Source organism: Letharia lupina (assembly GCF_014066315.1).
Source record: "Letharia lupina isolate WasteWater1 chromosome Unknown contig_18, whole genome shotgun sequence".
NCBI classification, from domain to species: domain Eukaryota; kingdom Fungi; phylum Ascomycota; class Lecanoromycetes; order Lecanorales; family Parmeliaceae; genus Letharia; species Letharia lupina.
Window position 1 is genome coordinate 348,061 of NW_023502987.1, and position 18,093 is coordinate 366,153.

General features: G+C 50.7%; 7 protein-coding genes across 7 annotated transcripts; 3 read left to right on the top strand and 4 right to left on the bottom strand.

The window, feature by feature from the left end:
• Nucleotides 1-54: 54 nt before the first annotated feature.
• On the top strand, nucleotides 55-2,173 carry HO133_003627 (uncharacterized protein; the record flags this gene model as incomplete). The annotated part of the gene is made up of 6 exons (XM_037294549.1): nucleotides 55-95; nucleotides 423-1,409; nucleotides 1,461-1,792; nucleotides 1,843-1,886; nucleotides 1,938-2,111; nucleotides 2,162-2,173. The coding sequence occupies 6 exons, from the start codon at nucleotides 55-57 to the stop codon at nucleotides 2,171-2,173; spliced, it is 1,590 nt and encodes a 529-aa protein (XP_037149237.1).
• A 488-nt stretch (nucleotides 2,174-2,661) lies between these two features.
• Nucleotides 2,662-3,733, top strand: HO133_003628 (uncharacterized protein; the record flags this gene model as incomplete). The annotated part of the gene is made up of 5 exons (XM_037294550.1): nucleotides 2,662-2,722; nucleotides 2,779-2,862; nucleotides 2,917-3,068; nucleotides 3,127-3,375; nucleotides 3,467-3,733. The coding sequence occupies 5 exons, from the start codon at nucleotides 2,662-2,664 to the stop codon at nucleotides 3,731-3,733; spliced, it is 813 nt and encodes a 270-aa protein (XP_037149238.1).
• Nucleotides 3,734-3,897: 164 nt separating this feature from the next.
• Nucleotides 3,898-5,713, bottom strand: HO133_003629 (uncharacterized protein; the record flags this gene model as incomplete). Its single annotated transcript, XM_037294551.1, has 4 exons — nucleotides 3,898-4,373; nucleotides 4,627-4,724; nucleotides 4,773-5,223; nucleotides 5,278-5,713. The coding sequence occupies 4 exons, from the start codon at nucleotides 5,711-5,713 to the stop codon at nucleotides 3,898-3,900; spliced, it is 1,461 nt and encodes a 486-aa protein (XP_037149239.1).
• Nucleotides 5,714-6,227: 514 nt separating this feature from the next.
• On the bottom strand, nucleotides 6,228-9,448 carry HO133_003630 (uncharacterized protein; the record flags this gene model as incomplete). Its single annotated transcript, XM_037294552.1, has 3 exons — nucleotides 6,228-7,286; nucleotides 7,343-9,072; nucleotides 9,142-9,448. 3 exons carry the CDS (start codon nucleotides 9,446-9,448, stop codon nucleotides 6,228-6,230), a joined length of 3,096 nt encoding a protein of 1,031 aa, XP_037149240.1.
• Nucleotides 9,449-10,797: 1,349 nt separating this feature from the next.
• Nucleotides 10,798-12,234, top strand: HO133_003631 (uncharacterized protein; the record flags this gene model as incomplete). Its single annotated transcript, XM_037294553.1, has 1 exon — nucleotides 10,798-12,234. The coding sequence occupies one exon, from the start codon at nucleotides 10,798-10,800 to the stop codon at nucleotides 12,232-12,234; it is 1,437 nt and encodes a 478-aa protein (XP_037149241.1).
• A 616-nt stretch (nucleotides 12,235-12,850) lies between these two features.
• Nucleotides 12,851-14,771, bottom strand: HO133_003632 (uncharacterized protein; the record flags this gene model as incomplete). The annotated part of the gene is made up of 2 exons (XM_037294554.1): nucleotides 12,851-14,275; nucleotides 14,334-14,771. The coding sequence occupies 2 exons, from the start codon at nucleotides 14,769-14,771 to the stop codon at nucleotides 12,851-12,853; spliced, it is 1,863 nt and encodes a 620-aa protein (XP_037149242.1).
• Nucleotides 14,772-15,205: 434 nt separating this feature from the next.
• Nucleotides 15,206-17,718, bottom strand: HO133_003633 (uncharacterized protein; the record flags this gene model as incomplete). Its single annotated transcript, XM_037294555.1, has 2 exons — nucleotides 15,206-17,005; nucleotides 17,197-17,718. The coding sequence occupies 2 exons, from the start codon at nucleotides 17,716-17,718 to the stop codon at nucleotides 15,206-15,208; spliced, it is 2,322 nt and encodes a 773-aa protein (XP_037149243.1).
• Nucleotides 17,719-18,093: the final 375 nt, after the last annotated feature.

Sequence of the window (18,093 nt, forward strand, 5' to 3'; positions counted from 1 at the left end):
TACATATGTTTATACCTTAGAATAGAGTAAGTAGGTAGTGGGAAGTAGATGACCATGTCCATCAATGACGATGTTTTAGCGGCGGAGCTTGCTCCGTACGCCTCTCTCCCTGTTTAAGAAATAAATCGCGTTCCACAACGTTTATAATTTATTCCTATGCCCATTCCTATGTATTACTTTCATTCCTCTGCCAAGCACAAGTAGAGGTCAACCTGTTAGTTTTCATGATAATCGCTATATTCAGCCACCCTTCGTACTGAGACTGGGCCAGGGACCGTAACGTCAGTATGACATTGACGCGTTCTCAACTGGGAGAAACCCCTAAGTACGATCCCATTGCACCACTGCATTAGTACAGGCTGATCGCACGTCATCCTCTTATCATAACTGGTTTCTTGAGTCGGCGACTGACTATCTTCTAGGAAGACAGAGCGTCCTGGCTACGTTGAAACGCCCACGCGACGATCCAAGGCTCGGAAGTTCACAGCAAGGGATGGAAGCTCAGAGGTCTCTCCAGATGCTATGCAAAAAAGGGGTGACAATAAGGCCGCTAGCAAAACGAAACAGGTAAACGGAAGCGCAAACCTCAACGGGAGCGCGAATGGACATGCAAAATCCTCAAAGAAAGGCAAAGACCCTCGCATTGACTACACTGGACACTTTGAATTCGGCGGATCATGGGGCGTCACTGCCATGATGATTGGCTTCCCTCTCTTGATGTGGTATATGTGGATTGGAGCGACATATTACGATGGCCACCTTCCGCTGCCGAAGCAAGGAGAGAGCAAATTAGAATTCGTCACATATCTGGTCGGCTTGGTCTACGACGGTGCTTTCCCAAAAATGAAGGCCTGGATCTTGTACTGGGGCTTCTTGCTCTTCCAAGCCGCATGTTATCTCTATCTACCGGGTATCCACTCGGCTGGCAAACCATTGGAACATGAAGGGGGCAAGAGCTTGAAATATTATTGCTCGGGACAATGGTCCTGGTATACGACCATTGTCACTGCTGCAGTACTACATGTCTCTGGAATTTTCAAGCTTTATACCATTATTGACGAGTTTGGACCGCTCATGTCCGTTGCCATCATCTCTGGATTCATCGTCTCCATTGTGGCCTACGTTTCCGCCTTGTACCGCGGCGCTGAGCACAGGATGACCGGATATCACGTCTATGACTTCTTCATGGGCGCAGAGTTGAATCCAAGGATGTTCGGATGGTTGGACTTTAAAATGTTCTTCGAAGTCAGGTTGCCATGGTATATCCTCTTCTTGGTATCATGCGGCGCCGCAGCACGTCAATATGAGCGGTACGGTTACGTGTCTGGTGAAGTGGGCTTTCTCATCATGGCCCACTTCTTATATGCGAACGCCTGCTCCAAGGCAGAGGAATCGATCGTCACCACGTGGTAGGCATGGCCCTAATATCGACATTAGCATCTTGCTAATTCGGATGATAGGGACATGTACTACGAGAAATGGGGCTTCATGCTTATCTTCTGGAATCTTGCTGGTGTACCGCTCAGCTATTGCCACTGCTCAATCTACCTAGCCAACCATTCACCTTCGGATTACCACTGGAATCCTATTGCTCTGACTCTTCTTTACATCTCTTACCTGTTCTTCTATTGGGTTTGGGACACCGCCAATGCGCAAAAGAATCGATTCAGACAATGGGAACGCGGTACTCTTTCTAGCAGAAAGACATTCCCCCAACTGCCATGGCAAGACCTCGATAACCCAAAAACTATTCCGACCGATCAGGGTGTCGCTCTTCTGGCAGACGGCTGGTGTATGTTGATCGTTTGTGGTGTTTAGAAAGTATACTAATCAGCTTCACAGATGGAAAGGCTCGCAAAATCCACTACACTTGTGATCTGTACTTTGTGGGTGGCTTCTCATTCTCAGCGCCCGGTTTCGCTGACAGGACATGCTAGGCATTAATGTGGGGCCTCGTCACTGGCTTTAATAGCCCATTTCCTTGGTTCTACGCTGCGTTCTTCACGCCAATGATTCTGCATCGAGCCTACAGAGATATCCAGAAATGTTCTGCCAAGTACGGTGATGCTTGGAAAGAGTATGAACGACAAGTTCCTTATCTATTCATTCCAGTAAGTTGTCCTCCACCTTACAGATGGCGCCTCTGGCTGACCGCTTCTAGTATGTTTTTTAGATACCCCTCTATGAATATATAGCACGCAATAGTGTTCAATTGATCAAATTTGATTGTGTTCTGTTTCAAGCAAAGATGCCGAATTGATAAGAAGCTCCACATATTCCTCATGAGCCACCTAATAGCGAACAAGGATACTTTCCAGAGGGCGTCTGCATGGTCCATACTTTACTTCGTTTAGTATGTCAAATGCTCACTGGCGGTTTCTCCTTCAGCTACTCTGGAAGGGATTGAAGGCGAAGGTACAATATCTTTTGGTAAGGAAAGCCAACTCTTTCAAACATTGATCAGCGGCACAAGCACCTTTGGATTGTCATATGGAGATGTCTCGAAAGGCAGAAAATGTGCTACCGGAGAGCTCTGTGGTGGGGCTCTGCGGAAGGAAACCGCTTTGACGCAGAAACGCGGGTCAACAACCGTCTTCTCTTTCACGTTGATATTTCAATTTGACACGACCACTCAACAGCTACTCATTGTCAAATCGAACCATGTTGATCCACGAAACCCACCAAGATGTGGAGACTTTCGCAGATGGCAAAGGAAGCATGCGTACCGACCCCCCACCCTTCATTCCTACGTGTCACACATCTATTAAACAATTTCAGGAATATACCTCTACCACCCCGTCATCCCCGGCTTTTCCCAAGCCAAATTCCCCGGCGTCGTCATCTTCAGCGAAATCTACCAAGGCCCGCTTCCCTTCCTCTCCAACCCCCAACCCTTCAATTGACCCGAACCCCCAGTGACCGGTCCCGTCGCCCGCTTCGCCCGCCAAATGGCCGGCCACGGCTACATAGTCGCCGCCCCCTCCTCCTACCACGAATTCACAGGCCCGGAACCCCTCGCCTACGACGCCCGAGGCACCGATGATGGAAACAAGTACAAAATCGAAAAGGTCCGCCCGGTCCCTGCAACCGGCGGCAAGCCCCCGACTGACTCCCGACTGCGCTCAGAAAGTGCACGCGTACGACGAAGACGCCGCTCTCTCCGTCACGGCCCTCCTCTCCCTCCCCACCTGCAACGGCCGCGTCGGCACAACGGGCATGTGCTTGGGCGGGCATTTGGCATTCCGCTGCGCATTCGACAAGCGCGTCGCCGCCGCCGTGTGCTACTTCGCCACGGACATACACTCGAAGACCCTCGGCGCCGGCGGAGACGACAGCCTGGAGCGCGTGGGCGACATCGAGGGCGAGCTCGTGATGGTGAGTCTTTGTTTTCGCCGAAGCGAGTTTGTGGCCCTTTCGTGCCTCTCGGGCCCGCAATCGGACGTTGATCGATGGAGGGTGCGTGCAGATATTCGGCAAGAAAGACAACCACGTCCCGCCCGCCGGCAGGGACTTGATCCGGAAGACGTTGCATGAGGAGGGCGTCTGCTTCTCCTTTTACGAAGTGGCGCACGCCCAGCACGCGTTTATACGGGACGAGTTGAGCAAGGGGCGGTACGATCCGTTCGTGTCGAAGGTTTGCTTTGAGATGTTGTTGGAGGTGTTTGGGAGGGCGTTGAGGGCTGATCTGGGACCGAGGGATGGCGGGCGGGAGAAGATTGAAGATGTTTGTTGAGTGTGGTACCTCGATACCCTTATCTGCTTGTTCATAGATCCGATCGCGTCTCGAGGATGCAACTGGTAATTGTGTCCGATTTGAAAGGCTTTCTCCTACTTGAGCATGAATATCCTGACTCCGTCCACGCGCAGGATCTTGGTGTTTTCAACGTCCTCGAGAGCTCACACTCTAGTCCATCCTGCAAACCGCACCACTTCCTCCCTTTTGCCCTCATCCTCTTTCTCTATGCGCCAAACATGATTTATACCATGCGATGTCGCTTTTTGCTGGGTGACCACTCCTAATAAGCGCTTCGCGGAATGGTTCATCATGTTGTAGATTTCTCGCTGTCCAGGGTTGACAGATTGGCGGACAATTGATATGGCGGGCGCGTGGAGTGGTAGAGATGATCGAGGAATGTCGATGTGGAAGAGGTATCCGACGGCTCCTTGGTCTTTGCGAAGGTTGAGAAGGTTCTGGTCCGCGGGTGATGGGATGAAGTCTCTCCAGTGTTGTTCGGAAGGGTCCCAGGCGCCAGTGAGGTCGATGAAAATTGGCTCTTCGATCTGTGAGAGGAAGTAGAGCAATTGGTGTGCGTATGATTCGAGGACCCTTTTTGCGCGGGCGAGGTTTCGTAAAAGCCTCTGATCTGCGAGGGCTGAAATTAGGGAGCAGCGTTGGTAAAGCAAGCGTGGTGAACGCCACGTTGGGCAAATCCTGACATGGTTTCGGTTGGAGAAAGGTAGCGAAGAGGTTCATGGATGTGAACGAATAGCTTCTACCTTCCTCATTCAGCCAGCCCCATTTCGAAATGGAGTCAGCCTGCGTCTGGAACACAGGCGATTGCAGCTCAATACTTTGCTTGGATCTGTCGCATTGGTCCGTTGGAGAATGTCTTCGTCAGATCTCACTCTTCCCACTGAATTTCCGATGCAAAGCCCTCATAATCGAAACAGCCCCAGACTTGTAGCCCCCGCCGAAAATCGCATGATGATTCAAGTGATGATACCTACTCTCAGATTAGCTTCATCCTCGCAGGCCTTCTGATCACACTTACAGTTCGTATAAATTGACCCGATCCTCATACTCGTCCACCGGCTCCGTCTTAGGACAAATTTGATGATACTCCTTCAGAAAGCTTCCCCCAAACCCCCCAAACATCCTCATTATCCCCAACTCATACTCGCTATGGGCATAGCAAGCACTCGGATCAAAAACGACGTCTTCGACAGCCCCTTTGCCACCTATTCTTCCTCTTCCCTTATTCCCGCTCCACAAATCGCCGTGAACAACGACAGGGTTGATTCCCTTCCCACTGTTTAGGTGTTTGTCTCCTATGAGTCTCGGCACGGTCTCTGCGACCGTCTTTTCTACCAGAGAGCGAAGGGTAGGGTCCTTCCCGTTCGTGCGTTCGCTTTTCTTCAGAATTGCCAGGAGACGATGTTGGGCGTAGAAATCGGCCCAGGACTCTGTGTAGTCGTTGGGCTGTTCTGTGTCGCCGCAGCAGGCTGTAAAGGGGCGCGTCAGGGAGAATTTGATAGTTGCATGATGCTTCCACTTACTCGGCACCGGAAAGCCAAAGACAGGTTTCTGAAAGCCTTCTGGAATCGGAGCAGCCGTGGTGTGCAGCTTCGCCAACTTCGCCGCCAATGACATCCCAGACCCCTTTTCGCTCCCCAACGACGTTCCACTCATATCCAGAAAATCCGTGACCAAGAATGCACCCCCTGCAGCGTCCTCAAGGGGCCCGTGTGCGAAGCTGGCAGGGCATAGTGATGGCACCATGTGAATCGCATTAAGCGAGGCGTGTTCACCTGCAAACATGACTTCGGCGTCTTTGCCCTTGCCCGTCTTCATGAAAAAGTGCTTTTCAGTGCCATCTTTCAGCGTCGTGGTAATCTTCGCAGTGGTCGAAAACCCGGATCCTCCGTGTCGGGCAACTGTTGTTCTGACTGGGTCGAGGCTCAATGCCTTGATGACTGCAGAGTCGATTTTCATTTTGCTGGTATGCACGTCTACGAGGCAATTGAGAAATATTAAGAGTACAAAAGGAGGAATGCTATAATCTACGTCAAAATAATTTGTCGATAGCAACCCTAACCCTAACCCTACAAAGCTGCAAAGGCACATGTTATCATCGTATGTCCGACAGGATAGTAGTCGTAGAACTCGAAAGCACGGAAAGAAGATAATATCTAAGAGTTGTTTCGTTGGAAAAGCCAACCGTCAAGGCAAGCTATGATCAACAAAGCGAAACAATGTATGGGATACAACAAGAGTGCGTCACAGTCAAAGTCGTGGAATCGTCGAACCCAATGATCGTTCTTGCTCACGTTAGTCATACAGTATGTACATTGCTGGAAAAGCACCCTTCGAAACGAGTGCACAAACGCCAAACGAACGAGCTAGATGCACAACGACATTTGGCTGTCATCAGAACCGCAATGGCGTCACATGCGTCCTGAGGAAATGTACCCTCAGCGTCCGGGAAGCTGTAAGAGCAGCAACCACTCTATTGCCGTAGCAGGGTCGACATTTGATTTTTGGCAGTCCGTGCACGCTCTCGACAATCCAGATCAGCATCATGCTCCATATGCTCCAGCTTCTCAGATACCCCAAGCTTCGTCAACTCGCGAGCCCGCGCCTTGCAATTCATGTTGTCAGATGCGTCATCGATCCAGGTAAGGTTGATGACAATCCACAAGCAGCAAGCGCGGACATCCTTGCTTGGGTGGCTGAAGAGTGGGACAATAAGCTTCAAGAGCTCTGTCTGCGAGATGAGCAGTTGGCGTTGGCGTGTACTCCCTGCAGCGATGTGGACAATGATGTAGCACACAGAGACAACAATGCCAGTCTGTGGTTGGACATGCCGCACTCCGTTTTCAGATGATCTTCGTTCGCGATTGAAGGCGTTGAACACTCTGGGTCTCAGCTTCGTGGCCAGTAGCTCGAAAATTTTATCCTGACCAAGTTCTCTGAAGATGTGCTCGATCATATCGGAAGCACCTGATCCGCAGATGAGGTTTCGAATGAAGTCCAGACCTTGCTGCTGTATCGCCAGCTCGTCTGTGAGCGCCGGCTGTGAGGAGGGTCGCCTACCTGTCAGACCTGCGGTCTCCGAGATTGGGCCGCGGCCACTGCTCGAATGCGAATACAATTTTCGATCCAGCTCTGCTCTGCTCAAAGCTCCGATGCTGTCGGCCATCTTGAGGTCTTCCTCACCATCCTCCTCAACATCTTGACTAGACTCTCGGGAATCTTCTTCGACCGCGTTGAGTAGGTCCACTTGCTCGCCAGCGGCGTTGGGGGTACTCATCCTAATTGGAGTCGACGAACCATCCTCGCGATCTCCACTCCTCGACGTCATGCCGTGATTTGAAGCCTCGACGTCATTGTTGACTATTTGCTTTAACCAGCCAGGTCCAAGCTCCTCTAGGCAGCTCATCTTGATAGCGTTCGATGCCTCAAGCACAACATGCTTAAGCGCCCATACTGAGTTTAGACGCAGTTTTGCATCCATCGAATGAGCATGCTCGCACAAGATCTTCAATGCACCAGCTTCCATAATAGCCTAGCATTTGGTCAGCGGATAAGTTGGAAGAAATATTAGGATACAGAGATAAGAACCTCTCGCATGGGGCTAAATTGGAGGACGAGATTAGTCACAACGGCAGTTGCTGCAATCTGGAGCTCCATGTCTTGGCACTTGATCAAAACAAAGAGAGGGGCTGCAAGACCAGCATCCATGAGGCTCGTCCTCAATGTACTGACTGATCTTGACAAGGCCCTGGCTGCTCCACAAGCAGCCAAAATAGCATATTTGCAGTTTCCTGTGAACGCTCTTCGATACCGCGAAGTCCCCTCGGCCTGGCCATCGGCTTGCGCAACAGTCTCACTCTCTTCCGGTTTCAGAGTCTTGATGACAAAGGGTACGACTCCATTGTCTATAATCAATCTCCTGTAATCGTCCTTTTCCGAGGCAATAGCAGCAAGAGCGGTAAGTACCGATTCCCTCAGCCTCATCACGTGATAAGCTGTAGCTGACAGTCCAGCAGAACCAAGCTTTGAGCCGTCATCTCGGCCCTCAGAATGTCTAGAAGTAGATGACTCCGGCGTCCACATAGCCACTGAAGAATTGGCTGGCATCTCATCGTATGACTCCTTAAGAAGCTGAGACAGCTTCTTAATAGCTCCAGCATCAGCTGCCGCCTTTTGTATCTCCAAGCTATTCACTGCGAGCATAGCCAAGACCGAAGGAGCTTGCTCCTTAACGAGCCTGTCAGGAGAAGCAATGAGGCTGGTGTCGTAGGTATTTGAAGCGTCTGAGGTCCTCGAATCTTTGTCCAGCATGCGTACAAGCGAAGGTACAAGTAGGAGCGCAAATGCTGCCTCTCGGCCGCGTTTCGTCAATCCGTGCTGGTACAGGATTGCGAGGACCCGAGCGGCCGTCAATCCCGTTACTTCATTCTCTATTCTAGCAATATACAGCAGCCATGCGATCAGAGTGCTCTCCTCTTCTTCTATGAATTCGAGTCCTTGGCTCTGAATGACTTCAATAGCAGAGCTAAAACTTCTCGACATCTGGGTTTGCTTACTCGAGGACCCAAGAGCCCCAAGAGGAGGGAAACTAGAATTTGGCGCCAAGGAGCTCCGGAAATGGGTGCTTGGAAGGGGAGGTATCAGAACATCAATGGCGTTGGGAGGTGTCTGGCGGACATTGAACATGTTGGAAGCATTAGGACCCCAAACGGTGGGCTTCTTTTCAAATGATGAAGTGACATCCGCGTCAGGTTTTTGGAATACAGAAGCGAAGGCTGGCGCGTTCAGGAACTGTATAGCTCTGGGTTTTGAGTGTTGAATAATAGCTCCAATAGCTTGCAATATTGGTGATATCCTCGATCTTGAGGTTGCGGGAGCAATATCGCCGATATATTTGGATCCTCCATTACCAGTGTTGAGAGAACATCCGGTAGTCACGACGAAGGATGCCAGCCTGACCGCAAGGGCTTCCAAGACCCCGGTCTGAGCCAGCATTGCCTGATGGTGCTCGTCTGGACATGTTTTACTTATCAGCGCCGCTGTCAGAGCAATCTGTTGTTGAACTACTAACGAAGGCGACGTCTGTAGTAACAAATTCGCTATGGTTGGCAGATGCTGTTCCGTATACAGTAAGTTGAGCAAGCCATCCTCACTTGTACCATGATCTGAATAGGATAGGGAGAGCGAATCGGCCACAGCATTGAGAGATCTCAAGGCATTTAATACCAGGTGAGGTGAAGACTCTGCGGGCGAGAGTAGGGCGAGCAAGGGGGATATGACAAGTCCAGCAAAGATAGGCGAGACGTAACCTGGACCGCCTGTTGGCCATTGCAATGTCAGAATTGAATCCGCGAGAAGCTTCGAGAGAGCAGCTGTTCCCTACTGACCATGTGCCAAGCTACCGACAATGATGATTGCTTGGAGTCGAGCTTCCTCCTCGTCGCTTCTGCCACCCCTCTGCTTGGACTGATTGGTACTGCTGTTGACATCTCGGTGTCTTCTCTTCCCATTTCCTTTGTGCGTATTCAAGATACGCGCTATAGGCGCCAGCACCCCGAGACCAACCCACATCTCCTTCTTCTGCTCGTGTCCAATGACTTCATTTTTGAGAGCCCGTAATGCTGCAACTTGACTGGCGGGGGAAGAAGCACTTCGTAGCTCAGATAGGATAGGAGGGGTCGATGGTCGTGTCATGCCTAGGGCAGTGCAGGAGCGTCAGGTGCGGATGGGATAAGCTTGCCGAGTATGAAGGGTCATAGAATATGGGGGTATAAGTCGATCAAAACGTAATAATAAATCGCTGCAAGCGCAATGAATGTACAGTGAGTCAAATTAGTAGTTGGGGATGATGCCCAGCGGCGGAAAGTGCAGAAGCGTGACCGGGAAATTTAGGATAGGCCGTGAAATTGGCTGCCGCCAGATCTGATCCAGATGGTCCTGCAGCTTTGATCAACGAATCTGCGCAGCTTGACCCAGGTATATATTATTTGCGCCAGAGGTTATCAAACCACGTCGAGTGCATACCGTAGATGTACTTTTACACCAGTAAATTGTAGACGAAGTTGACATATTCAGCCACGCTAATCTCTGTAGGGTTAGCGGAATCCGGGGTAAATCCGACTTGCCGAAACCATCTGTCTCTCTTTATCCCAAACGACTTAATTATATAAGAAAAAAAAGTCTTTTGTCTGCGACTACCTGCACATGTATACTCTCTATCTGACGGACATCCACCTTGCGTTGCTACATTTGAAAGAAGCCCTTTTGCTGAGAATACTGAGCAGTTGTTCAACGGCGAAGTGCTCATTTTCTTTTTCTCCTTCCGTGACCCGTTACAAGGTTCAATTCAACAAAGTTCAGCGAAGTTGTCATTGCTCGAATTCTCTTTGATCTGATCGCTTTGCACGTGGGCCTCTTCATGCTAGTCATTGGCTACGGTAACCATCCGACCTGATCATTTTGCCGGGCGGCTAACATGGGTCGCTATGATAAATAATCTTGCGGCTCTTTCTCTCCAGATCAACATCTGAAACACAAACAATTTCCTTGTCACTGTGGCACTGGTGTCTAGATTTTCTTCCTTCGCACTACGCATTCAACGGCAGCCCCTCGGTGAATGCGGAACACAGTTCGCCTGTCGTTAGACATTATGTTTGCGGTGCGCTTCCCGCAATGCTCAAGCTTTTGCAGGGAGACAATCTGGGGTACATGTCAAGGAGCTCTCCAAACAGTTGACGAAAGGTCGAAGACGTTGCGCAAGGCTACAGCGGAAGAGAGGTCTATTAAGTTGCCACCTGGAGATGTATATAATAAGTGGATGTGCTAGATATGTGGATCTTGGTCGTCTGAACAGCATACAGTAGTCTTTCTCTGCCCTTTCCTTTATCTCTTCAGGTATTAGAAGAACAATCATGATAGTCTGAACATCAACCCTTGACTTTGAGATTTATTCTCTTGCGCCGAAGAGAGAGAAAGCGTTTTCATCCGATTCTTCAACTACTCTAGAGTTTGATAAGAAACCCACGCCTACCTTACCTTAGATAATGCCAAGCCACACTAACGGCATGCGGCCCACGGGTATCCGCCGGCGTCAGCATCACCCACCGCCTTACTCTGGCCAGGCACGACATTATTACTCCAACGGCTCGTGGTACAATCCATACGCTGCTAGAGAATCCTGCTACTCCGACTTCGTCCCTTGTACATACGACGAACGCACCTTGCTCACTCGCCTCTACAAGTATGCGCGTGACTTCCTCGCCCAGACGAACGGCACTTTCTTACAGCGGAGTCCTCTCTCCAACGCCAGTGGCAGTAGTGGCAGTAGTGGCGACGGCCACTCCACCTCTGATATTGAGATGATAACCTCCTCTCCCTCGCCAACGATCCACGCCAGCAGCACCACATCATGTTCTCCACGATCTTCCTACGATGGAACATTTCGCTTTCCCTCCTCACACTCCCCACGTCCGTTCATTAAGCCGCCTTCCCCAGCAGCTTTTCCACGGCACGTCTCTCAGTCGCCTACGGTGACCGCAAACCCGCATAAAAGATATCTATCTACACCTTCCACAAAGAATGTTACAGTAGATGCAGGTACACAATACTCTCCTCCCTGCGCGCCAATGCCCGATCCTCCCAGAAAGGCGGGCAAGCGGCGTGGTACTCCCAGTCCACCACGACCAGCACTGCCACCACCGGAGCCCGCTTTGGAACCGCAACTGCCGTCCAAGCGTGCTGCTGAAGCCGTCGCAGATCCACAAATTGCTTCGGTATCCTCAACTACACTTGCGAAATCTTCCTCGTCCTCACAAGGCTCCTCACCAAAACGTGCCCGCCACCTCAGATCCAGGGTGAAGCTCATGCCGTTGCAGTATGAAACCTGCGATGTGAAAGATCTGGTACTTCTGATTAGCAACATGCTCCTCGAGCTGATCAAATTCAATGACGAAATCCCACTGAAAGATGGCCGGCTGACCAGATTCCACTCTCGAGCCCCTCCCGGCATTGGCGTCAAGGACTATTTACAACGACTGACGACACACGCTACGCTCTCCCCACCAATATTGCTGAGTATGGTATACTATATCGACCGCTTATGCGCCCTCTACCCTGCTTTTACTATTTCATCCCTTACAGTGCATCGATTCCTCATCACAAGCGCTACGGTAGCAAGCAAAGGGCTTAGCGACAGTTTCTGGACAAACAACACATACGCTCGAGTAGGCGGTGTGAGTTTGAAGGAATTGGCCTTGCTGGAACTGGAGTTCTTGTGGAGGGTGGAGTGGAGGATTGTACCGAAGCCGGAGGTGCTGGTCGACTACTATCGAAGCTTGGTCGAAAGGAGTGAGGGATTTAAGATCGAGGAAGATTCGGCGAGCGATAAATCCTCGTCCAAATCCTCGTCAAGTGAAGAAGAGATGGATGTCGTGGACAAAAAGGAGGACAAGGAGAAAGGCGAAGAGGGAGCTCAGAAATGATACCAATTGATTCCAAGAAAGTACGGGGCCTTTGACTAGGAAGCGAAGCTCGGGCTTGGGCGAAGGCCCAATACGAGAGCCATTGTACATAGGTCATGGAGTATCGCGGCAGTCCAGGTCACAGAGCCATGGCGGTGAGCGGGATTTCGAAATCCAGTTGGTAAATACAATACTGAAACTTGTTCATCTTGTCTTAATGCTCGTACTATTGATCGACTACCTGATCGGACAAAAATCTCCATGATTCGTTCAACGTAAAGACGTAGAATTACATACCCCTGGAAAAAAGGGACCGTGAGAAGTCCACGGCTGCAGCGAAGAAGAGGGTATCATGTTCGAAAAATCCGCCAGCGTTCCCCCTAAAGCTCTACACAGGTCAATCGCCCTCCCTACATCCTTCCCCCAAAATGACCATATGTACCGAAGCCGCATAAGCCATCCGAACCGCACATGCCACACACCTGCCCATTTCGGAGTCAGTATGACTTCGTCGAAGCAGAAAACTCAAGTCGAGCAAGATTGGGAAACATTATGAGTAATTTCCCCCCAAGCCATGTCCTGGGACTCACCCATGGTATAGACCGGTGGGGAGGGGGAATCGCTCCAAAGAGTGCACTTACGTCTCCCCGCCAGTCGCCACGACGGCCGAAAACCCAATATGCGAAGCCCACGCTCTGGCCAAGACCTCATTATCCTCCACCCCGTACGCCTCCACCACAAGGATGGACTCGGGTGCCGGCATCTTCTTGCCCTTGGCGTCCGCACCGCTCGAGCTCGTAGAGCTAGAGGCACAGCCGCTGTTCTCGCTGGGTGTCTTCGCATCGACGAAGACGCCGTTCCAGCATCGGAGATCCAGAAGGAGCTCGTCCACTTTGGTGGTTCGGTATGCGTAGTCCCAGAACAGAGGATGCTGACCGCAGCAGGGAGGGGCGTAGATGAAGGAGACGTTGTAGCGGAGGCGGATGGGGACGATCTCGTTCGCAATGGCGAAAACGATGGCTGCGTCGTAGGTAGTCGGGTCATCGGCTGAGATTGGAAGGGAGTGCATGTTGAAGGCTAGTTTTTGGACTCTGACGCAGTCGACGATGTTGGTGGAGTCTGGTAGTGGCAGCACGTAGTCGCGGACAGGGTAGCGGTGAGCTGGTGGACCGAGGGGCGCGCTGCGTGCTGCCATTTTTTGCACACGACTCTTGCTCGGTTTGACGGGGACGTCTTCCGTGCGTATGAGCACTGTCTGAAGTTTGAAGAGATCATCGCTGGGAATGCAGGGACCAACCCAGCCGTGGTCCTGGTTGACGCCTCGCGAAGCCCCCAAGACTTTTCCGACAATGTTCTGGAAGTACCAGTAGGTGCAGCCGCCGTACTGAAAGCCGAAATTGGACTCCATCTTGTCGAAGCCATGGGGCGGGTTGATTATGGTAGCATCGCAGTCGATCAGGCATCTCATCGCTAGCCAACATACGGATGGGCCCGGTAAAATCGTGCCGGTGATCCAGGAAGATGTATGTGCGTTTTGGAATTCAAGAGGGATGCCACCATCGCTGTCCTCTTCGAGCATGGATTCAACATCGTGCATGCCCACCCACTTCATGCTGCGTGCGAAGTTTAGGAGCCTCTCCCTTTGAGCATCTTTGGTGAGAGCTGTGACATGAAAATGGGTAGCAGGTCGCAAAAAACCTTCATCAATCGGCACCAGAGCCATCTTCGACAGCCAGACCTTACTCAATGCGAGGTCCCAAGCGACTTTGTCAGGGACGTGAGAAATCATGGAATGTTCCTGGTCTCCTGCTGCCCGCAAACGAAGGTCGAGTTCAACACTCAGAAGCAGCTGTTGCCAGAAGTGCTTTTCCACGTCGACGTCCTCTGTGTCGTAATAATTTGCTAGTACCTGAGATGTGGGCTCGCGAAAATCGATCCAACTAGGGTTGCTCAATGCAGCGATGAGAACCATAATCTGCCTCGCCAGCTGCGGAGGTGCTCCTTTCTGCCAGAGAGGGTCATAGACAAGCTGTGTGCACAGAAATTCCTCCGCAATCTCGATCTAGACCCCGGTACCTATCAGTGTCTCTCGAATCAGTGAGAGGTTCCCTCTAGCTTACGTCATTGTCCCAGCCATTCCTCATCAAGTAGTGCAGGCGCTGTAGCACGAGCAAGTTGTCCATGGCGCGAGGCTGGATTTCATACTTGGGCAAGCGTTCCGGATGCCGAGGACAGCTGATCGCGTTTATGTAGCGATTGAGTGTGACTGTTCCTGGTAGCGCGCCAAAACATTGCTCCATGCTGGGCTTTTCGAGAGGCTGGCCACTCAACACAAGCGACGCGTCTACAAGAGTGGCGCTAGGCTGAGGAGAAGCTTCCAAATGCTTTCCAGCAGCTGCAAAGCTCACAGTCGCGTAAAAGCGAGGTTGGCGAATGAGGGTATGATTGGCTTGTAAGAAGAGACCTCCGAAGAAGGCGGCGCCTCTAGAAATCAGCAGCTCAGCTTTTTCTTCAGGAAGCTCAGACTCTCGACTCAAGCTATGAGGTGGCCATGACATGTTGATTGCTGTGATTCGGCGTGGTACACATCAAGTGCTTGCGCCTCCTTTCACGTCAGCACGTATCATAGTTTTGGAGCAAAAGCAATGGAAATGGCAACAGATGGGAAATCGATGGTAAATAGACCGGGAAATGAGGCCTCGGTGGCAAAGAAAATCTCAACTTATCACTTGATCTAGCTCTCATGTAACTACAGTCACTTAAAATCATTAGCATATTGCAGCAGCTTGCACATGCATAATCAGAACTGGAAGTGGTTCAATCCAGGTAGACCATCTCTCTTTAGATTTACAACTCCTCATTCGTGTCACACATGGAATCATATTGGAGAAAATACTTAATTACGGGGTTTTATTCCTAAACCCTGCTTGTTTAGTGGGAGAAACGGTCTTATTTCTCAACTTCACTCTCGATGTACCACAATTTTACACCATCAGCGCAACTCCTGATGTATGGCTGTGGTCCAGTCAGACGTGTTCCCGGTCGCCAAATCTAACAAACCCAATATCTGACTTGCAGGGTCGTCATGTCCCTTCTGTTCCGATGCTGCTTGATACTTGAACCCAAAATTGAGACATAGAGCGATGACAAGTCCAATGCAAACGACAATTGGACCTATCACGTTGTCGAAATCCTTGCCGCTACGCTCCTGAATCATCCGACTGCGGACGATATACATCCACCACCCCCAGGCTCCAGCAAAGAGCGCAATCAGAGTATAGACAACTGCCAAGGCCCGAGCGACGTTGTTGGATTCTCCAGCCGCGTTGTACAGACCGAGAGATAGGGAAGCCAGCAGCACCGATACGTGCTGCCACTTGATGAATGTCCGCTGGTTTGCAAGCCACACTTTAGGCTCCACTCGGACTGGGTTCATATCTTTAATGAGCTTGCCAGGTTCTCTGACTCCAGGAGGCAACTGCACCGATCCTTGTCGATGTGCGCGTGCATACTTGGAATTCGAGAAAGGCGACAAGGAAAGAAGACCGGAAAGAACGCCGGGCTCCGAATGAGTTGGCTGATCGGTTTCATCGTCAGTGTCGGCCTCTTCAGCGACGTCTTCGGTGCCGGTCTTTGATCCTCGTTTCCCAAAGTCGGTGGCTGTTTTACCTGCTGGGGATCCTACCGCAGCTTTGAACGAAGGGACGGACTTTGATCCAAGAAAACTGCCGACCGCTGTTTGGTCTTCCGCTTGCTTGGCCTTCTTCTCTTGCTCCTCTTGGAAGGCAGCCACGGGATCTTGCCTAATGTCTGTCTCCAAATCGCTTAGCCAGAAGGGGAAGCTGTTGACTTGATCTTCAAAAAGCTGGGCCACCCCATGAACGAATTTTGAGAATCTTGGTTCTTCTTTGAGGAGATGTGACGACATTAATTCCGACACCCAGTCATTGGTCTTCTTGCTGGAACCATCTTTCACTTTGATCTCTAGGAGCGCATGTGGGAATCTTGAGATCTCTCCTTGCCTGACTGCGGAGAAGGGGTACTTAATGCCAAGTCTGTCAATATCCCCACGATGCCAGTCCTCGGGGTCTCGACACGGTCGATCTTCATCAAGCGAGTCTTCTCGAATGAAAGCCACATTGGTGTCGATGGATATTCGCACCTTGTCATCGCCAGGAATCTGGAACGCCGTGCGAGTGTAGTTAGCTCTCAGCACAGGTTGCAGCTCGTAATCCTTAATAAACTGTTGAATGTCTTCGACACTCCGCTGGAGGCTGGCAACGCCATTGCCTTCGGTGCCTTCCCGATCTCGGAGCTTCTCTACACTCTTCTCCATCCTGTAGTCGCCTTTGATGAAGGGTTGAATATACTTCTGCTTGATAGGGAAGCGGGAATCTTCGCTATCTCCGCTTTCTTCGAGTGTCTTCTTTTCGAAGAAGATTTCAGGCTTTTCATCAAGCTGGCCAAACCACCTGAGCCTTAAAGAGGAAGCATTTGAAGTCTTTTCGACTTTCTTATTATAAAGGGCAAATTGGGGGTTGTCAAAGTATAATGAAGTTATGGTAGGGTCGGACTGGCCACTTTCCACAACCTTGGATGTCCGGAGGTTATAAACTAGGACCGGAAGGCGGCGCAGAATGTACGTCTTGACTTCGAGGAGATTCTCAGGGTGTACCCAGACTGAAGTCATAGTCAGCATGGATGCCTTTGCACGATGGTTTTGGCAGGCCACTTGCATTTGTGTGATGTGTAAGTCTCTTTGCCGCTTGTAGTCCCTGCCAAAGACTTGGATCTTTCATTACTACCATTCATTCTCTGTCTAATGAATGAGTACATCGTAGATATTCTAGTATCGACATGAGCCTCAATCCAAACGACTTGTGGAGTGATGGATCATTGTGTCACGTGCCTGTAGAGCAAGGGCGAATAATCCTCCGAATTGAAAGGCAATGCTGCCAATCTGACTTGGAGCAACGGTCGGACCTTATACTTTGACCCGCGTCTTCGGTCGTGTTTCTTTACAGCCTTCAGAAAGCCGGTATAATTGATACGGCTGTACTTCTCTAGCTCGTTGATTTCCTTCATGATGCCGTCCAGCTCCTTGAGCACCTGTTGCAGCTTGCCGTCTTCCTGGCTCTTCTCATCCTTCTTTTCATCCTGCTTCTCGTCCTGCTTCTCGTCGTGCTTCTCGTCTTGGTCATGATTCTGACCCGAAGCCTCCTCGCCCTTTGTCTCTGATCCTGCTTCTTTTTCAAGTCGAGTCTCGCAATCGGAGGTTTGCTCACGGAGGCGTGTGTACGTCTCGGCTTGGAAGGCATTGACCTTTTCTAGCTGAACATTGACGAGTTCCTCCACGAATCTACCCTCATCATCCTCGGTCCACTCTCCGTATTCTTCCTCTGAAGGATCATCTTCCCGAAGAAGCTGCTTTAGCTTTGCATAGTCAATGTAGTTGGAGGCCCACGGCTCGTAGATCGATTTCTTCAATGTCTTGCCGAAACGCATTGTGATAGGAAGCGAATCACTCAATACAGCGCACCCGTAGACGCATCAGCGGTAAGAGTGCAATGCTAATAGAAGAGATCCAGAGATGGGAGCATACTTACTTGCTTTTGGCGGGGTACCTAGCGACTAGGAGGGAGCTTCCCCGCGAGAAGCGCGTCGCTTATAATGCTTTTCCCCTAAACTATTCTGGGCCCCAATATCATCCCCATGGTCGGAGACCCAACTTGTGTCTGTCTCTACGTAAGTACACAGATTGTCATCACTAATAAGGGGGTTAAAATGGTCGGAGACACAAGTTTCCCCACCAATAAAGGGGGTTTCATGGGCCTAAACCATGGGGACCCAGGTTCAAAACACCTCGGAAAGCCATAACGA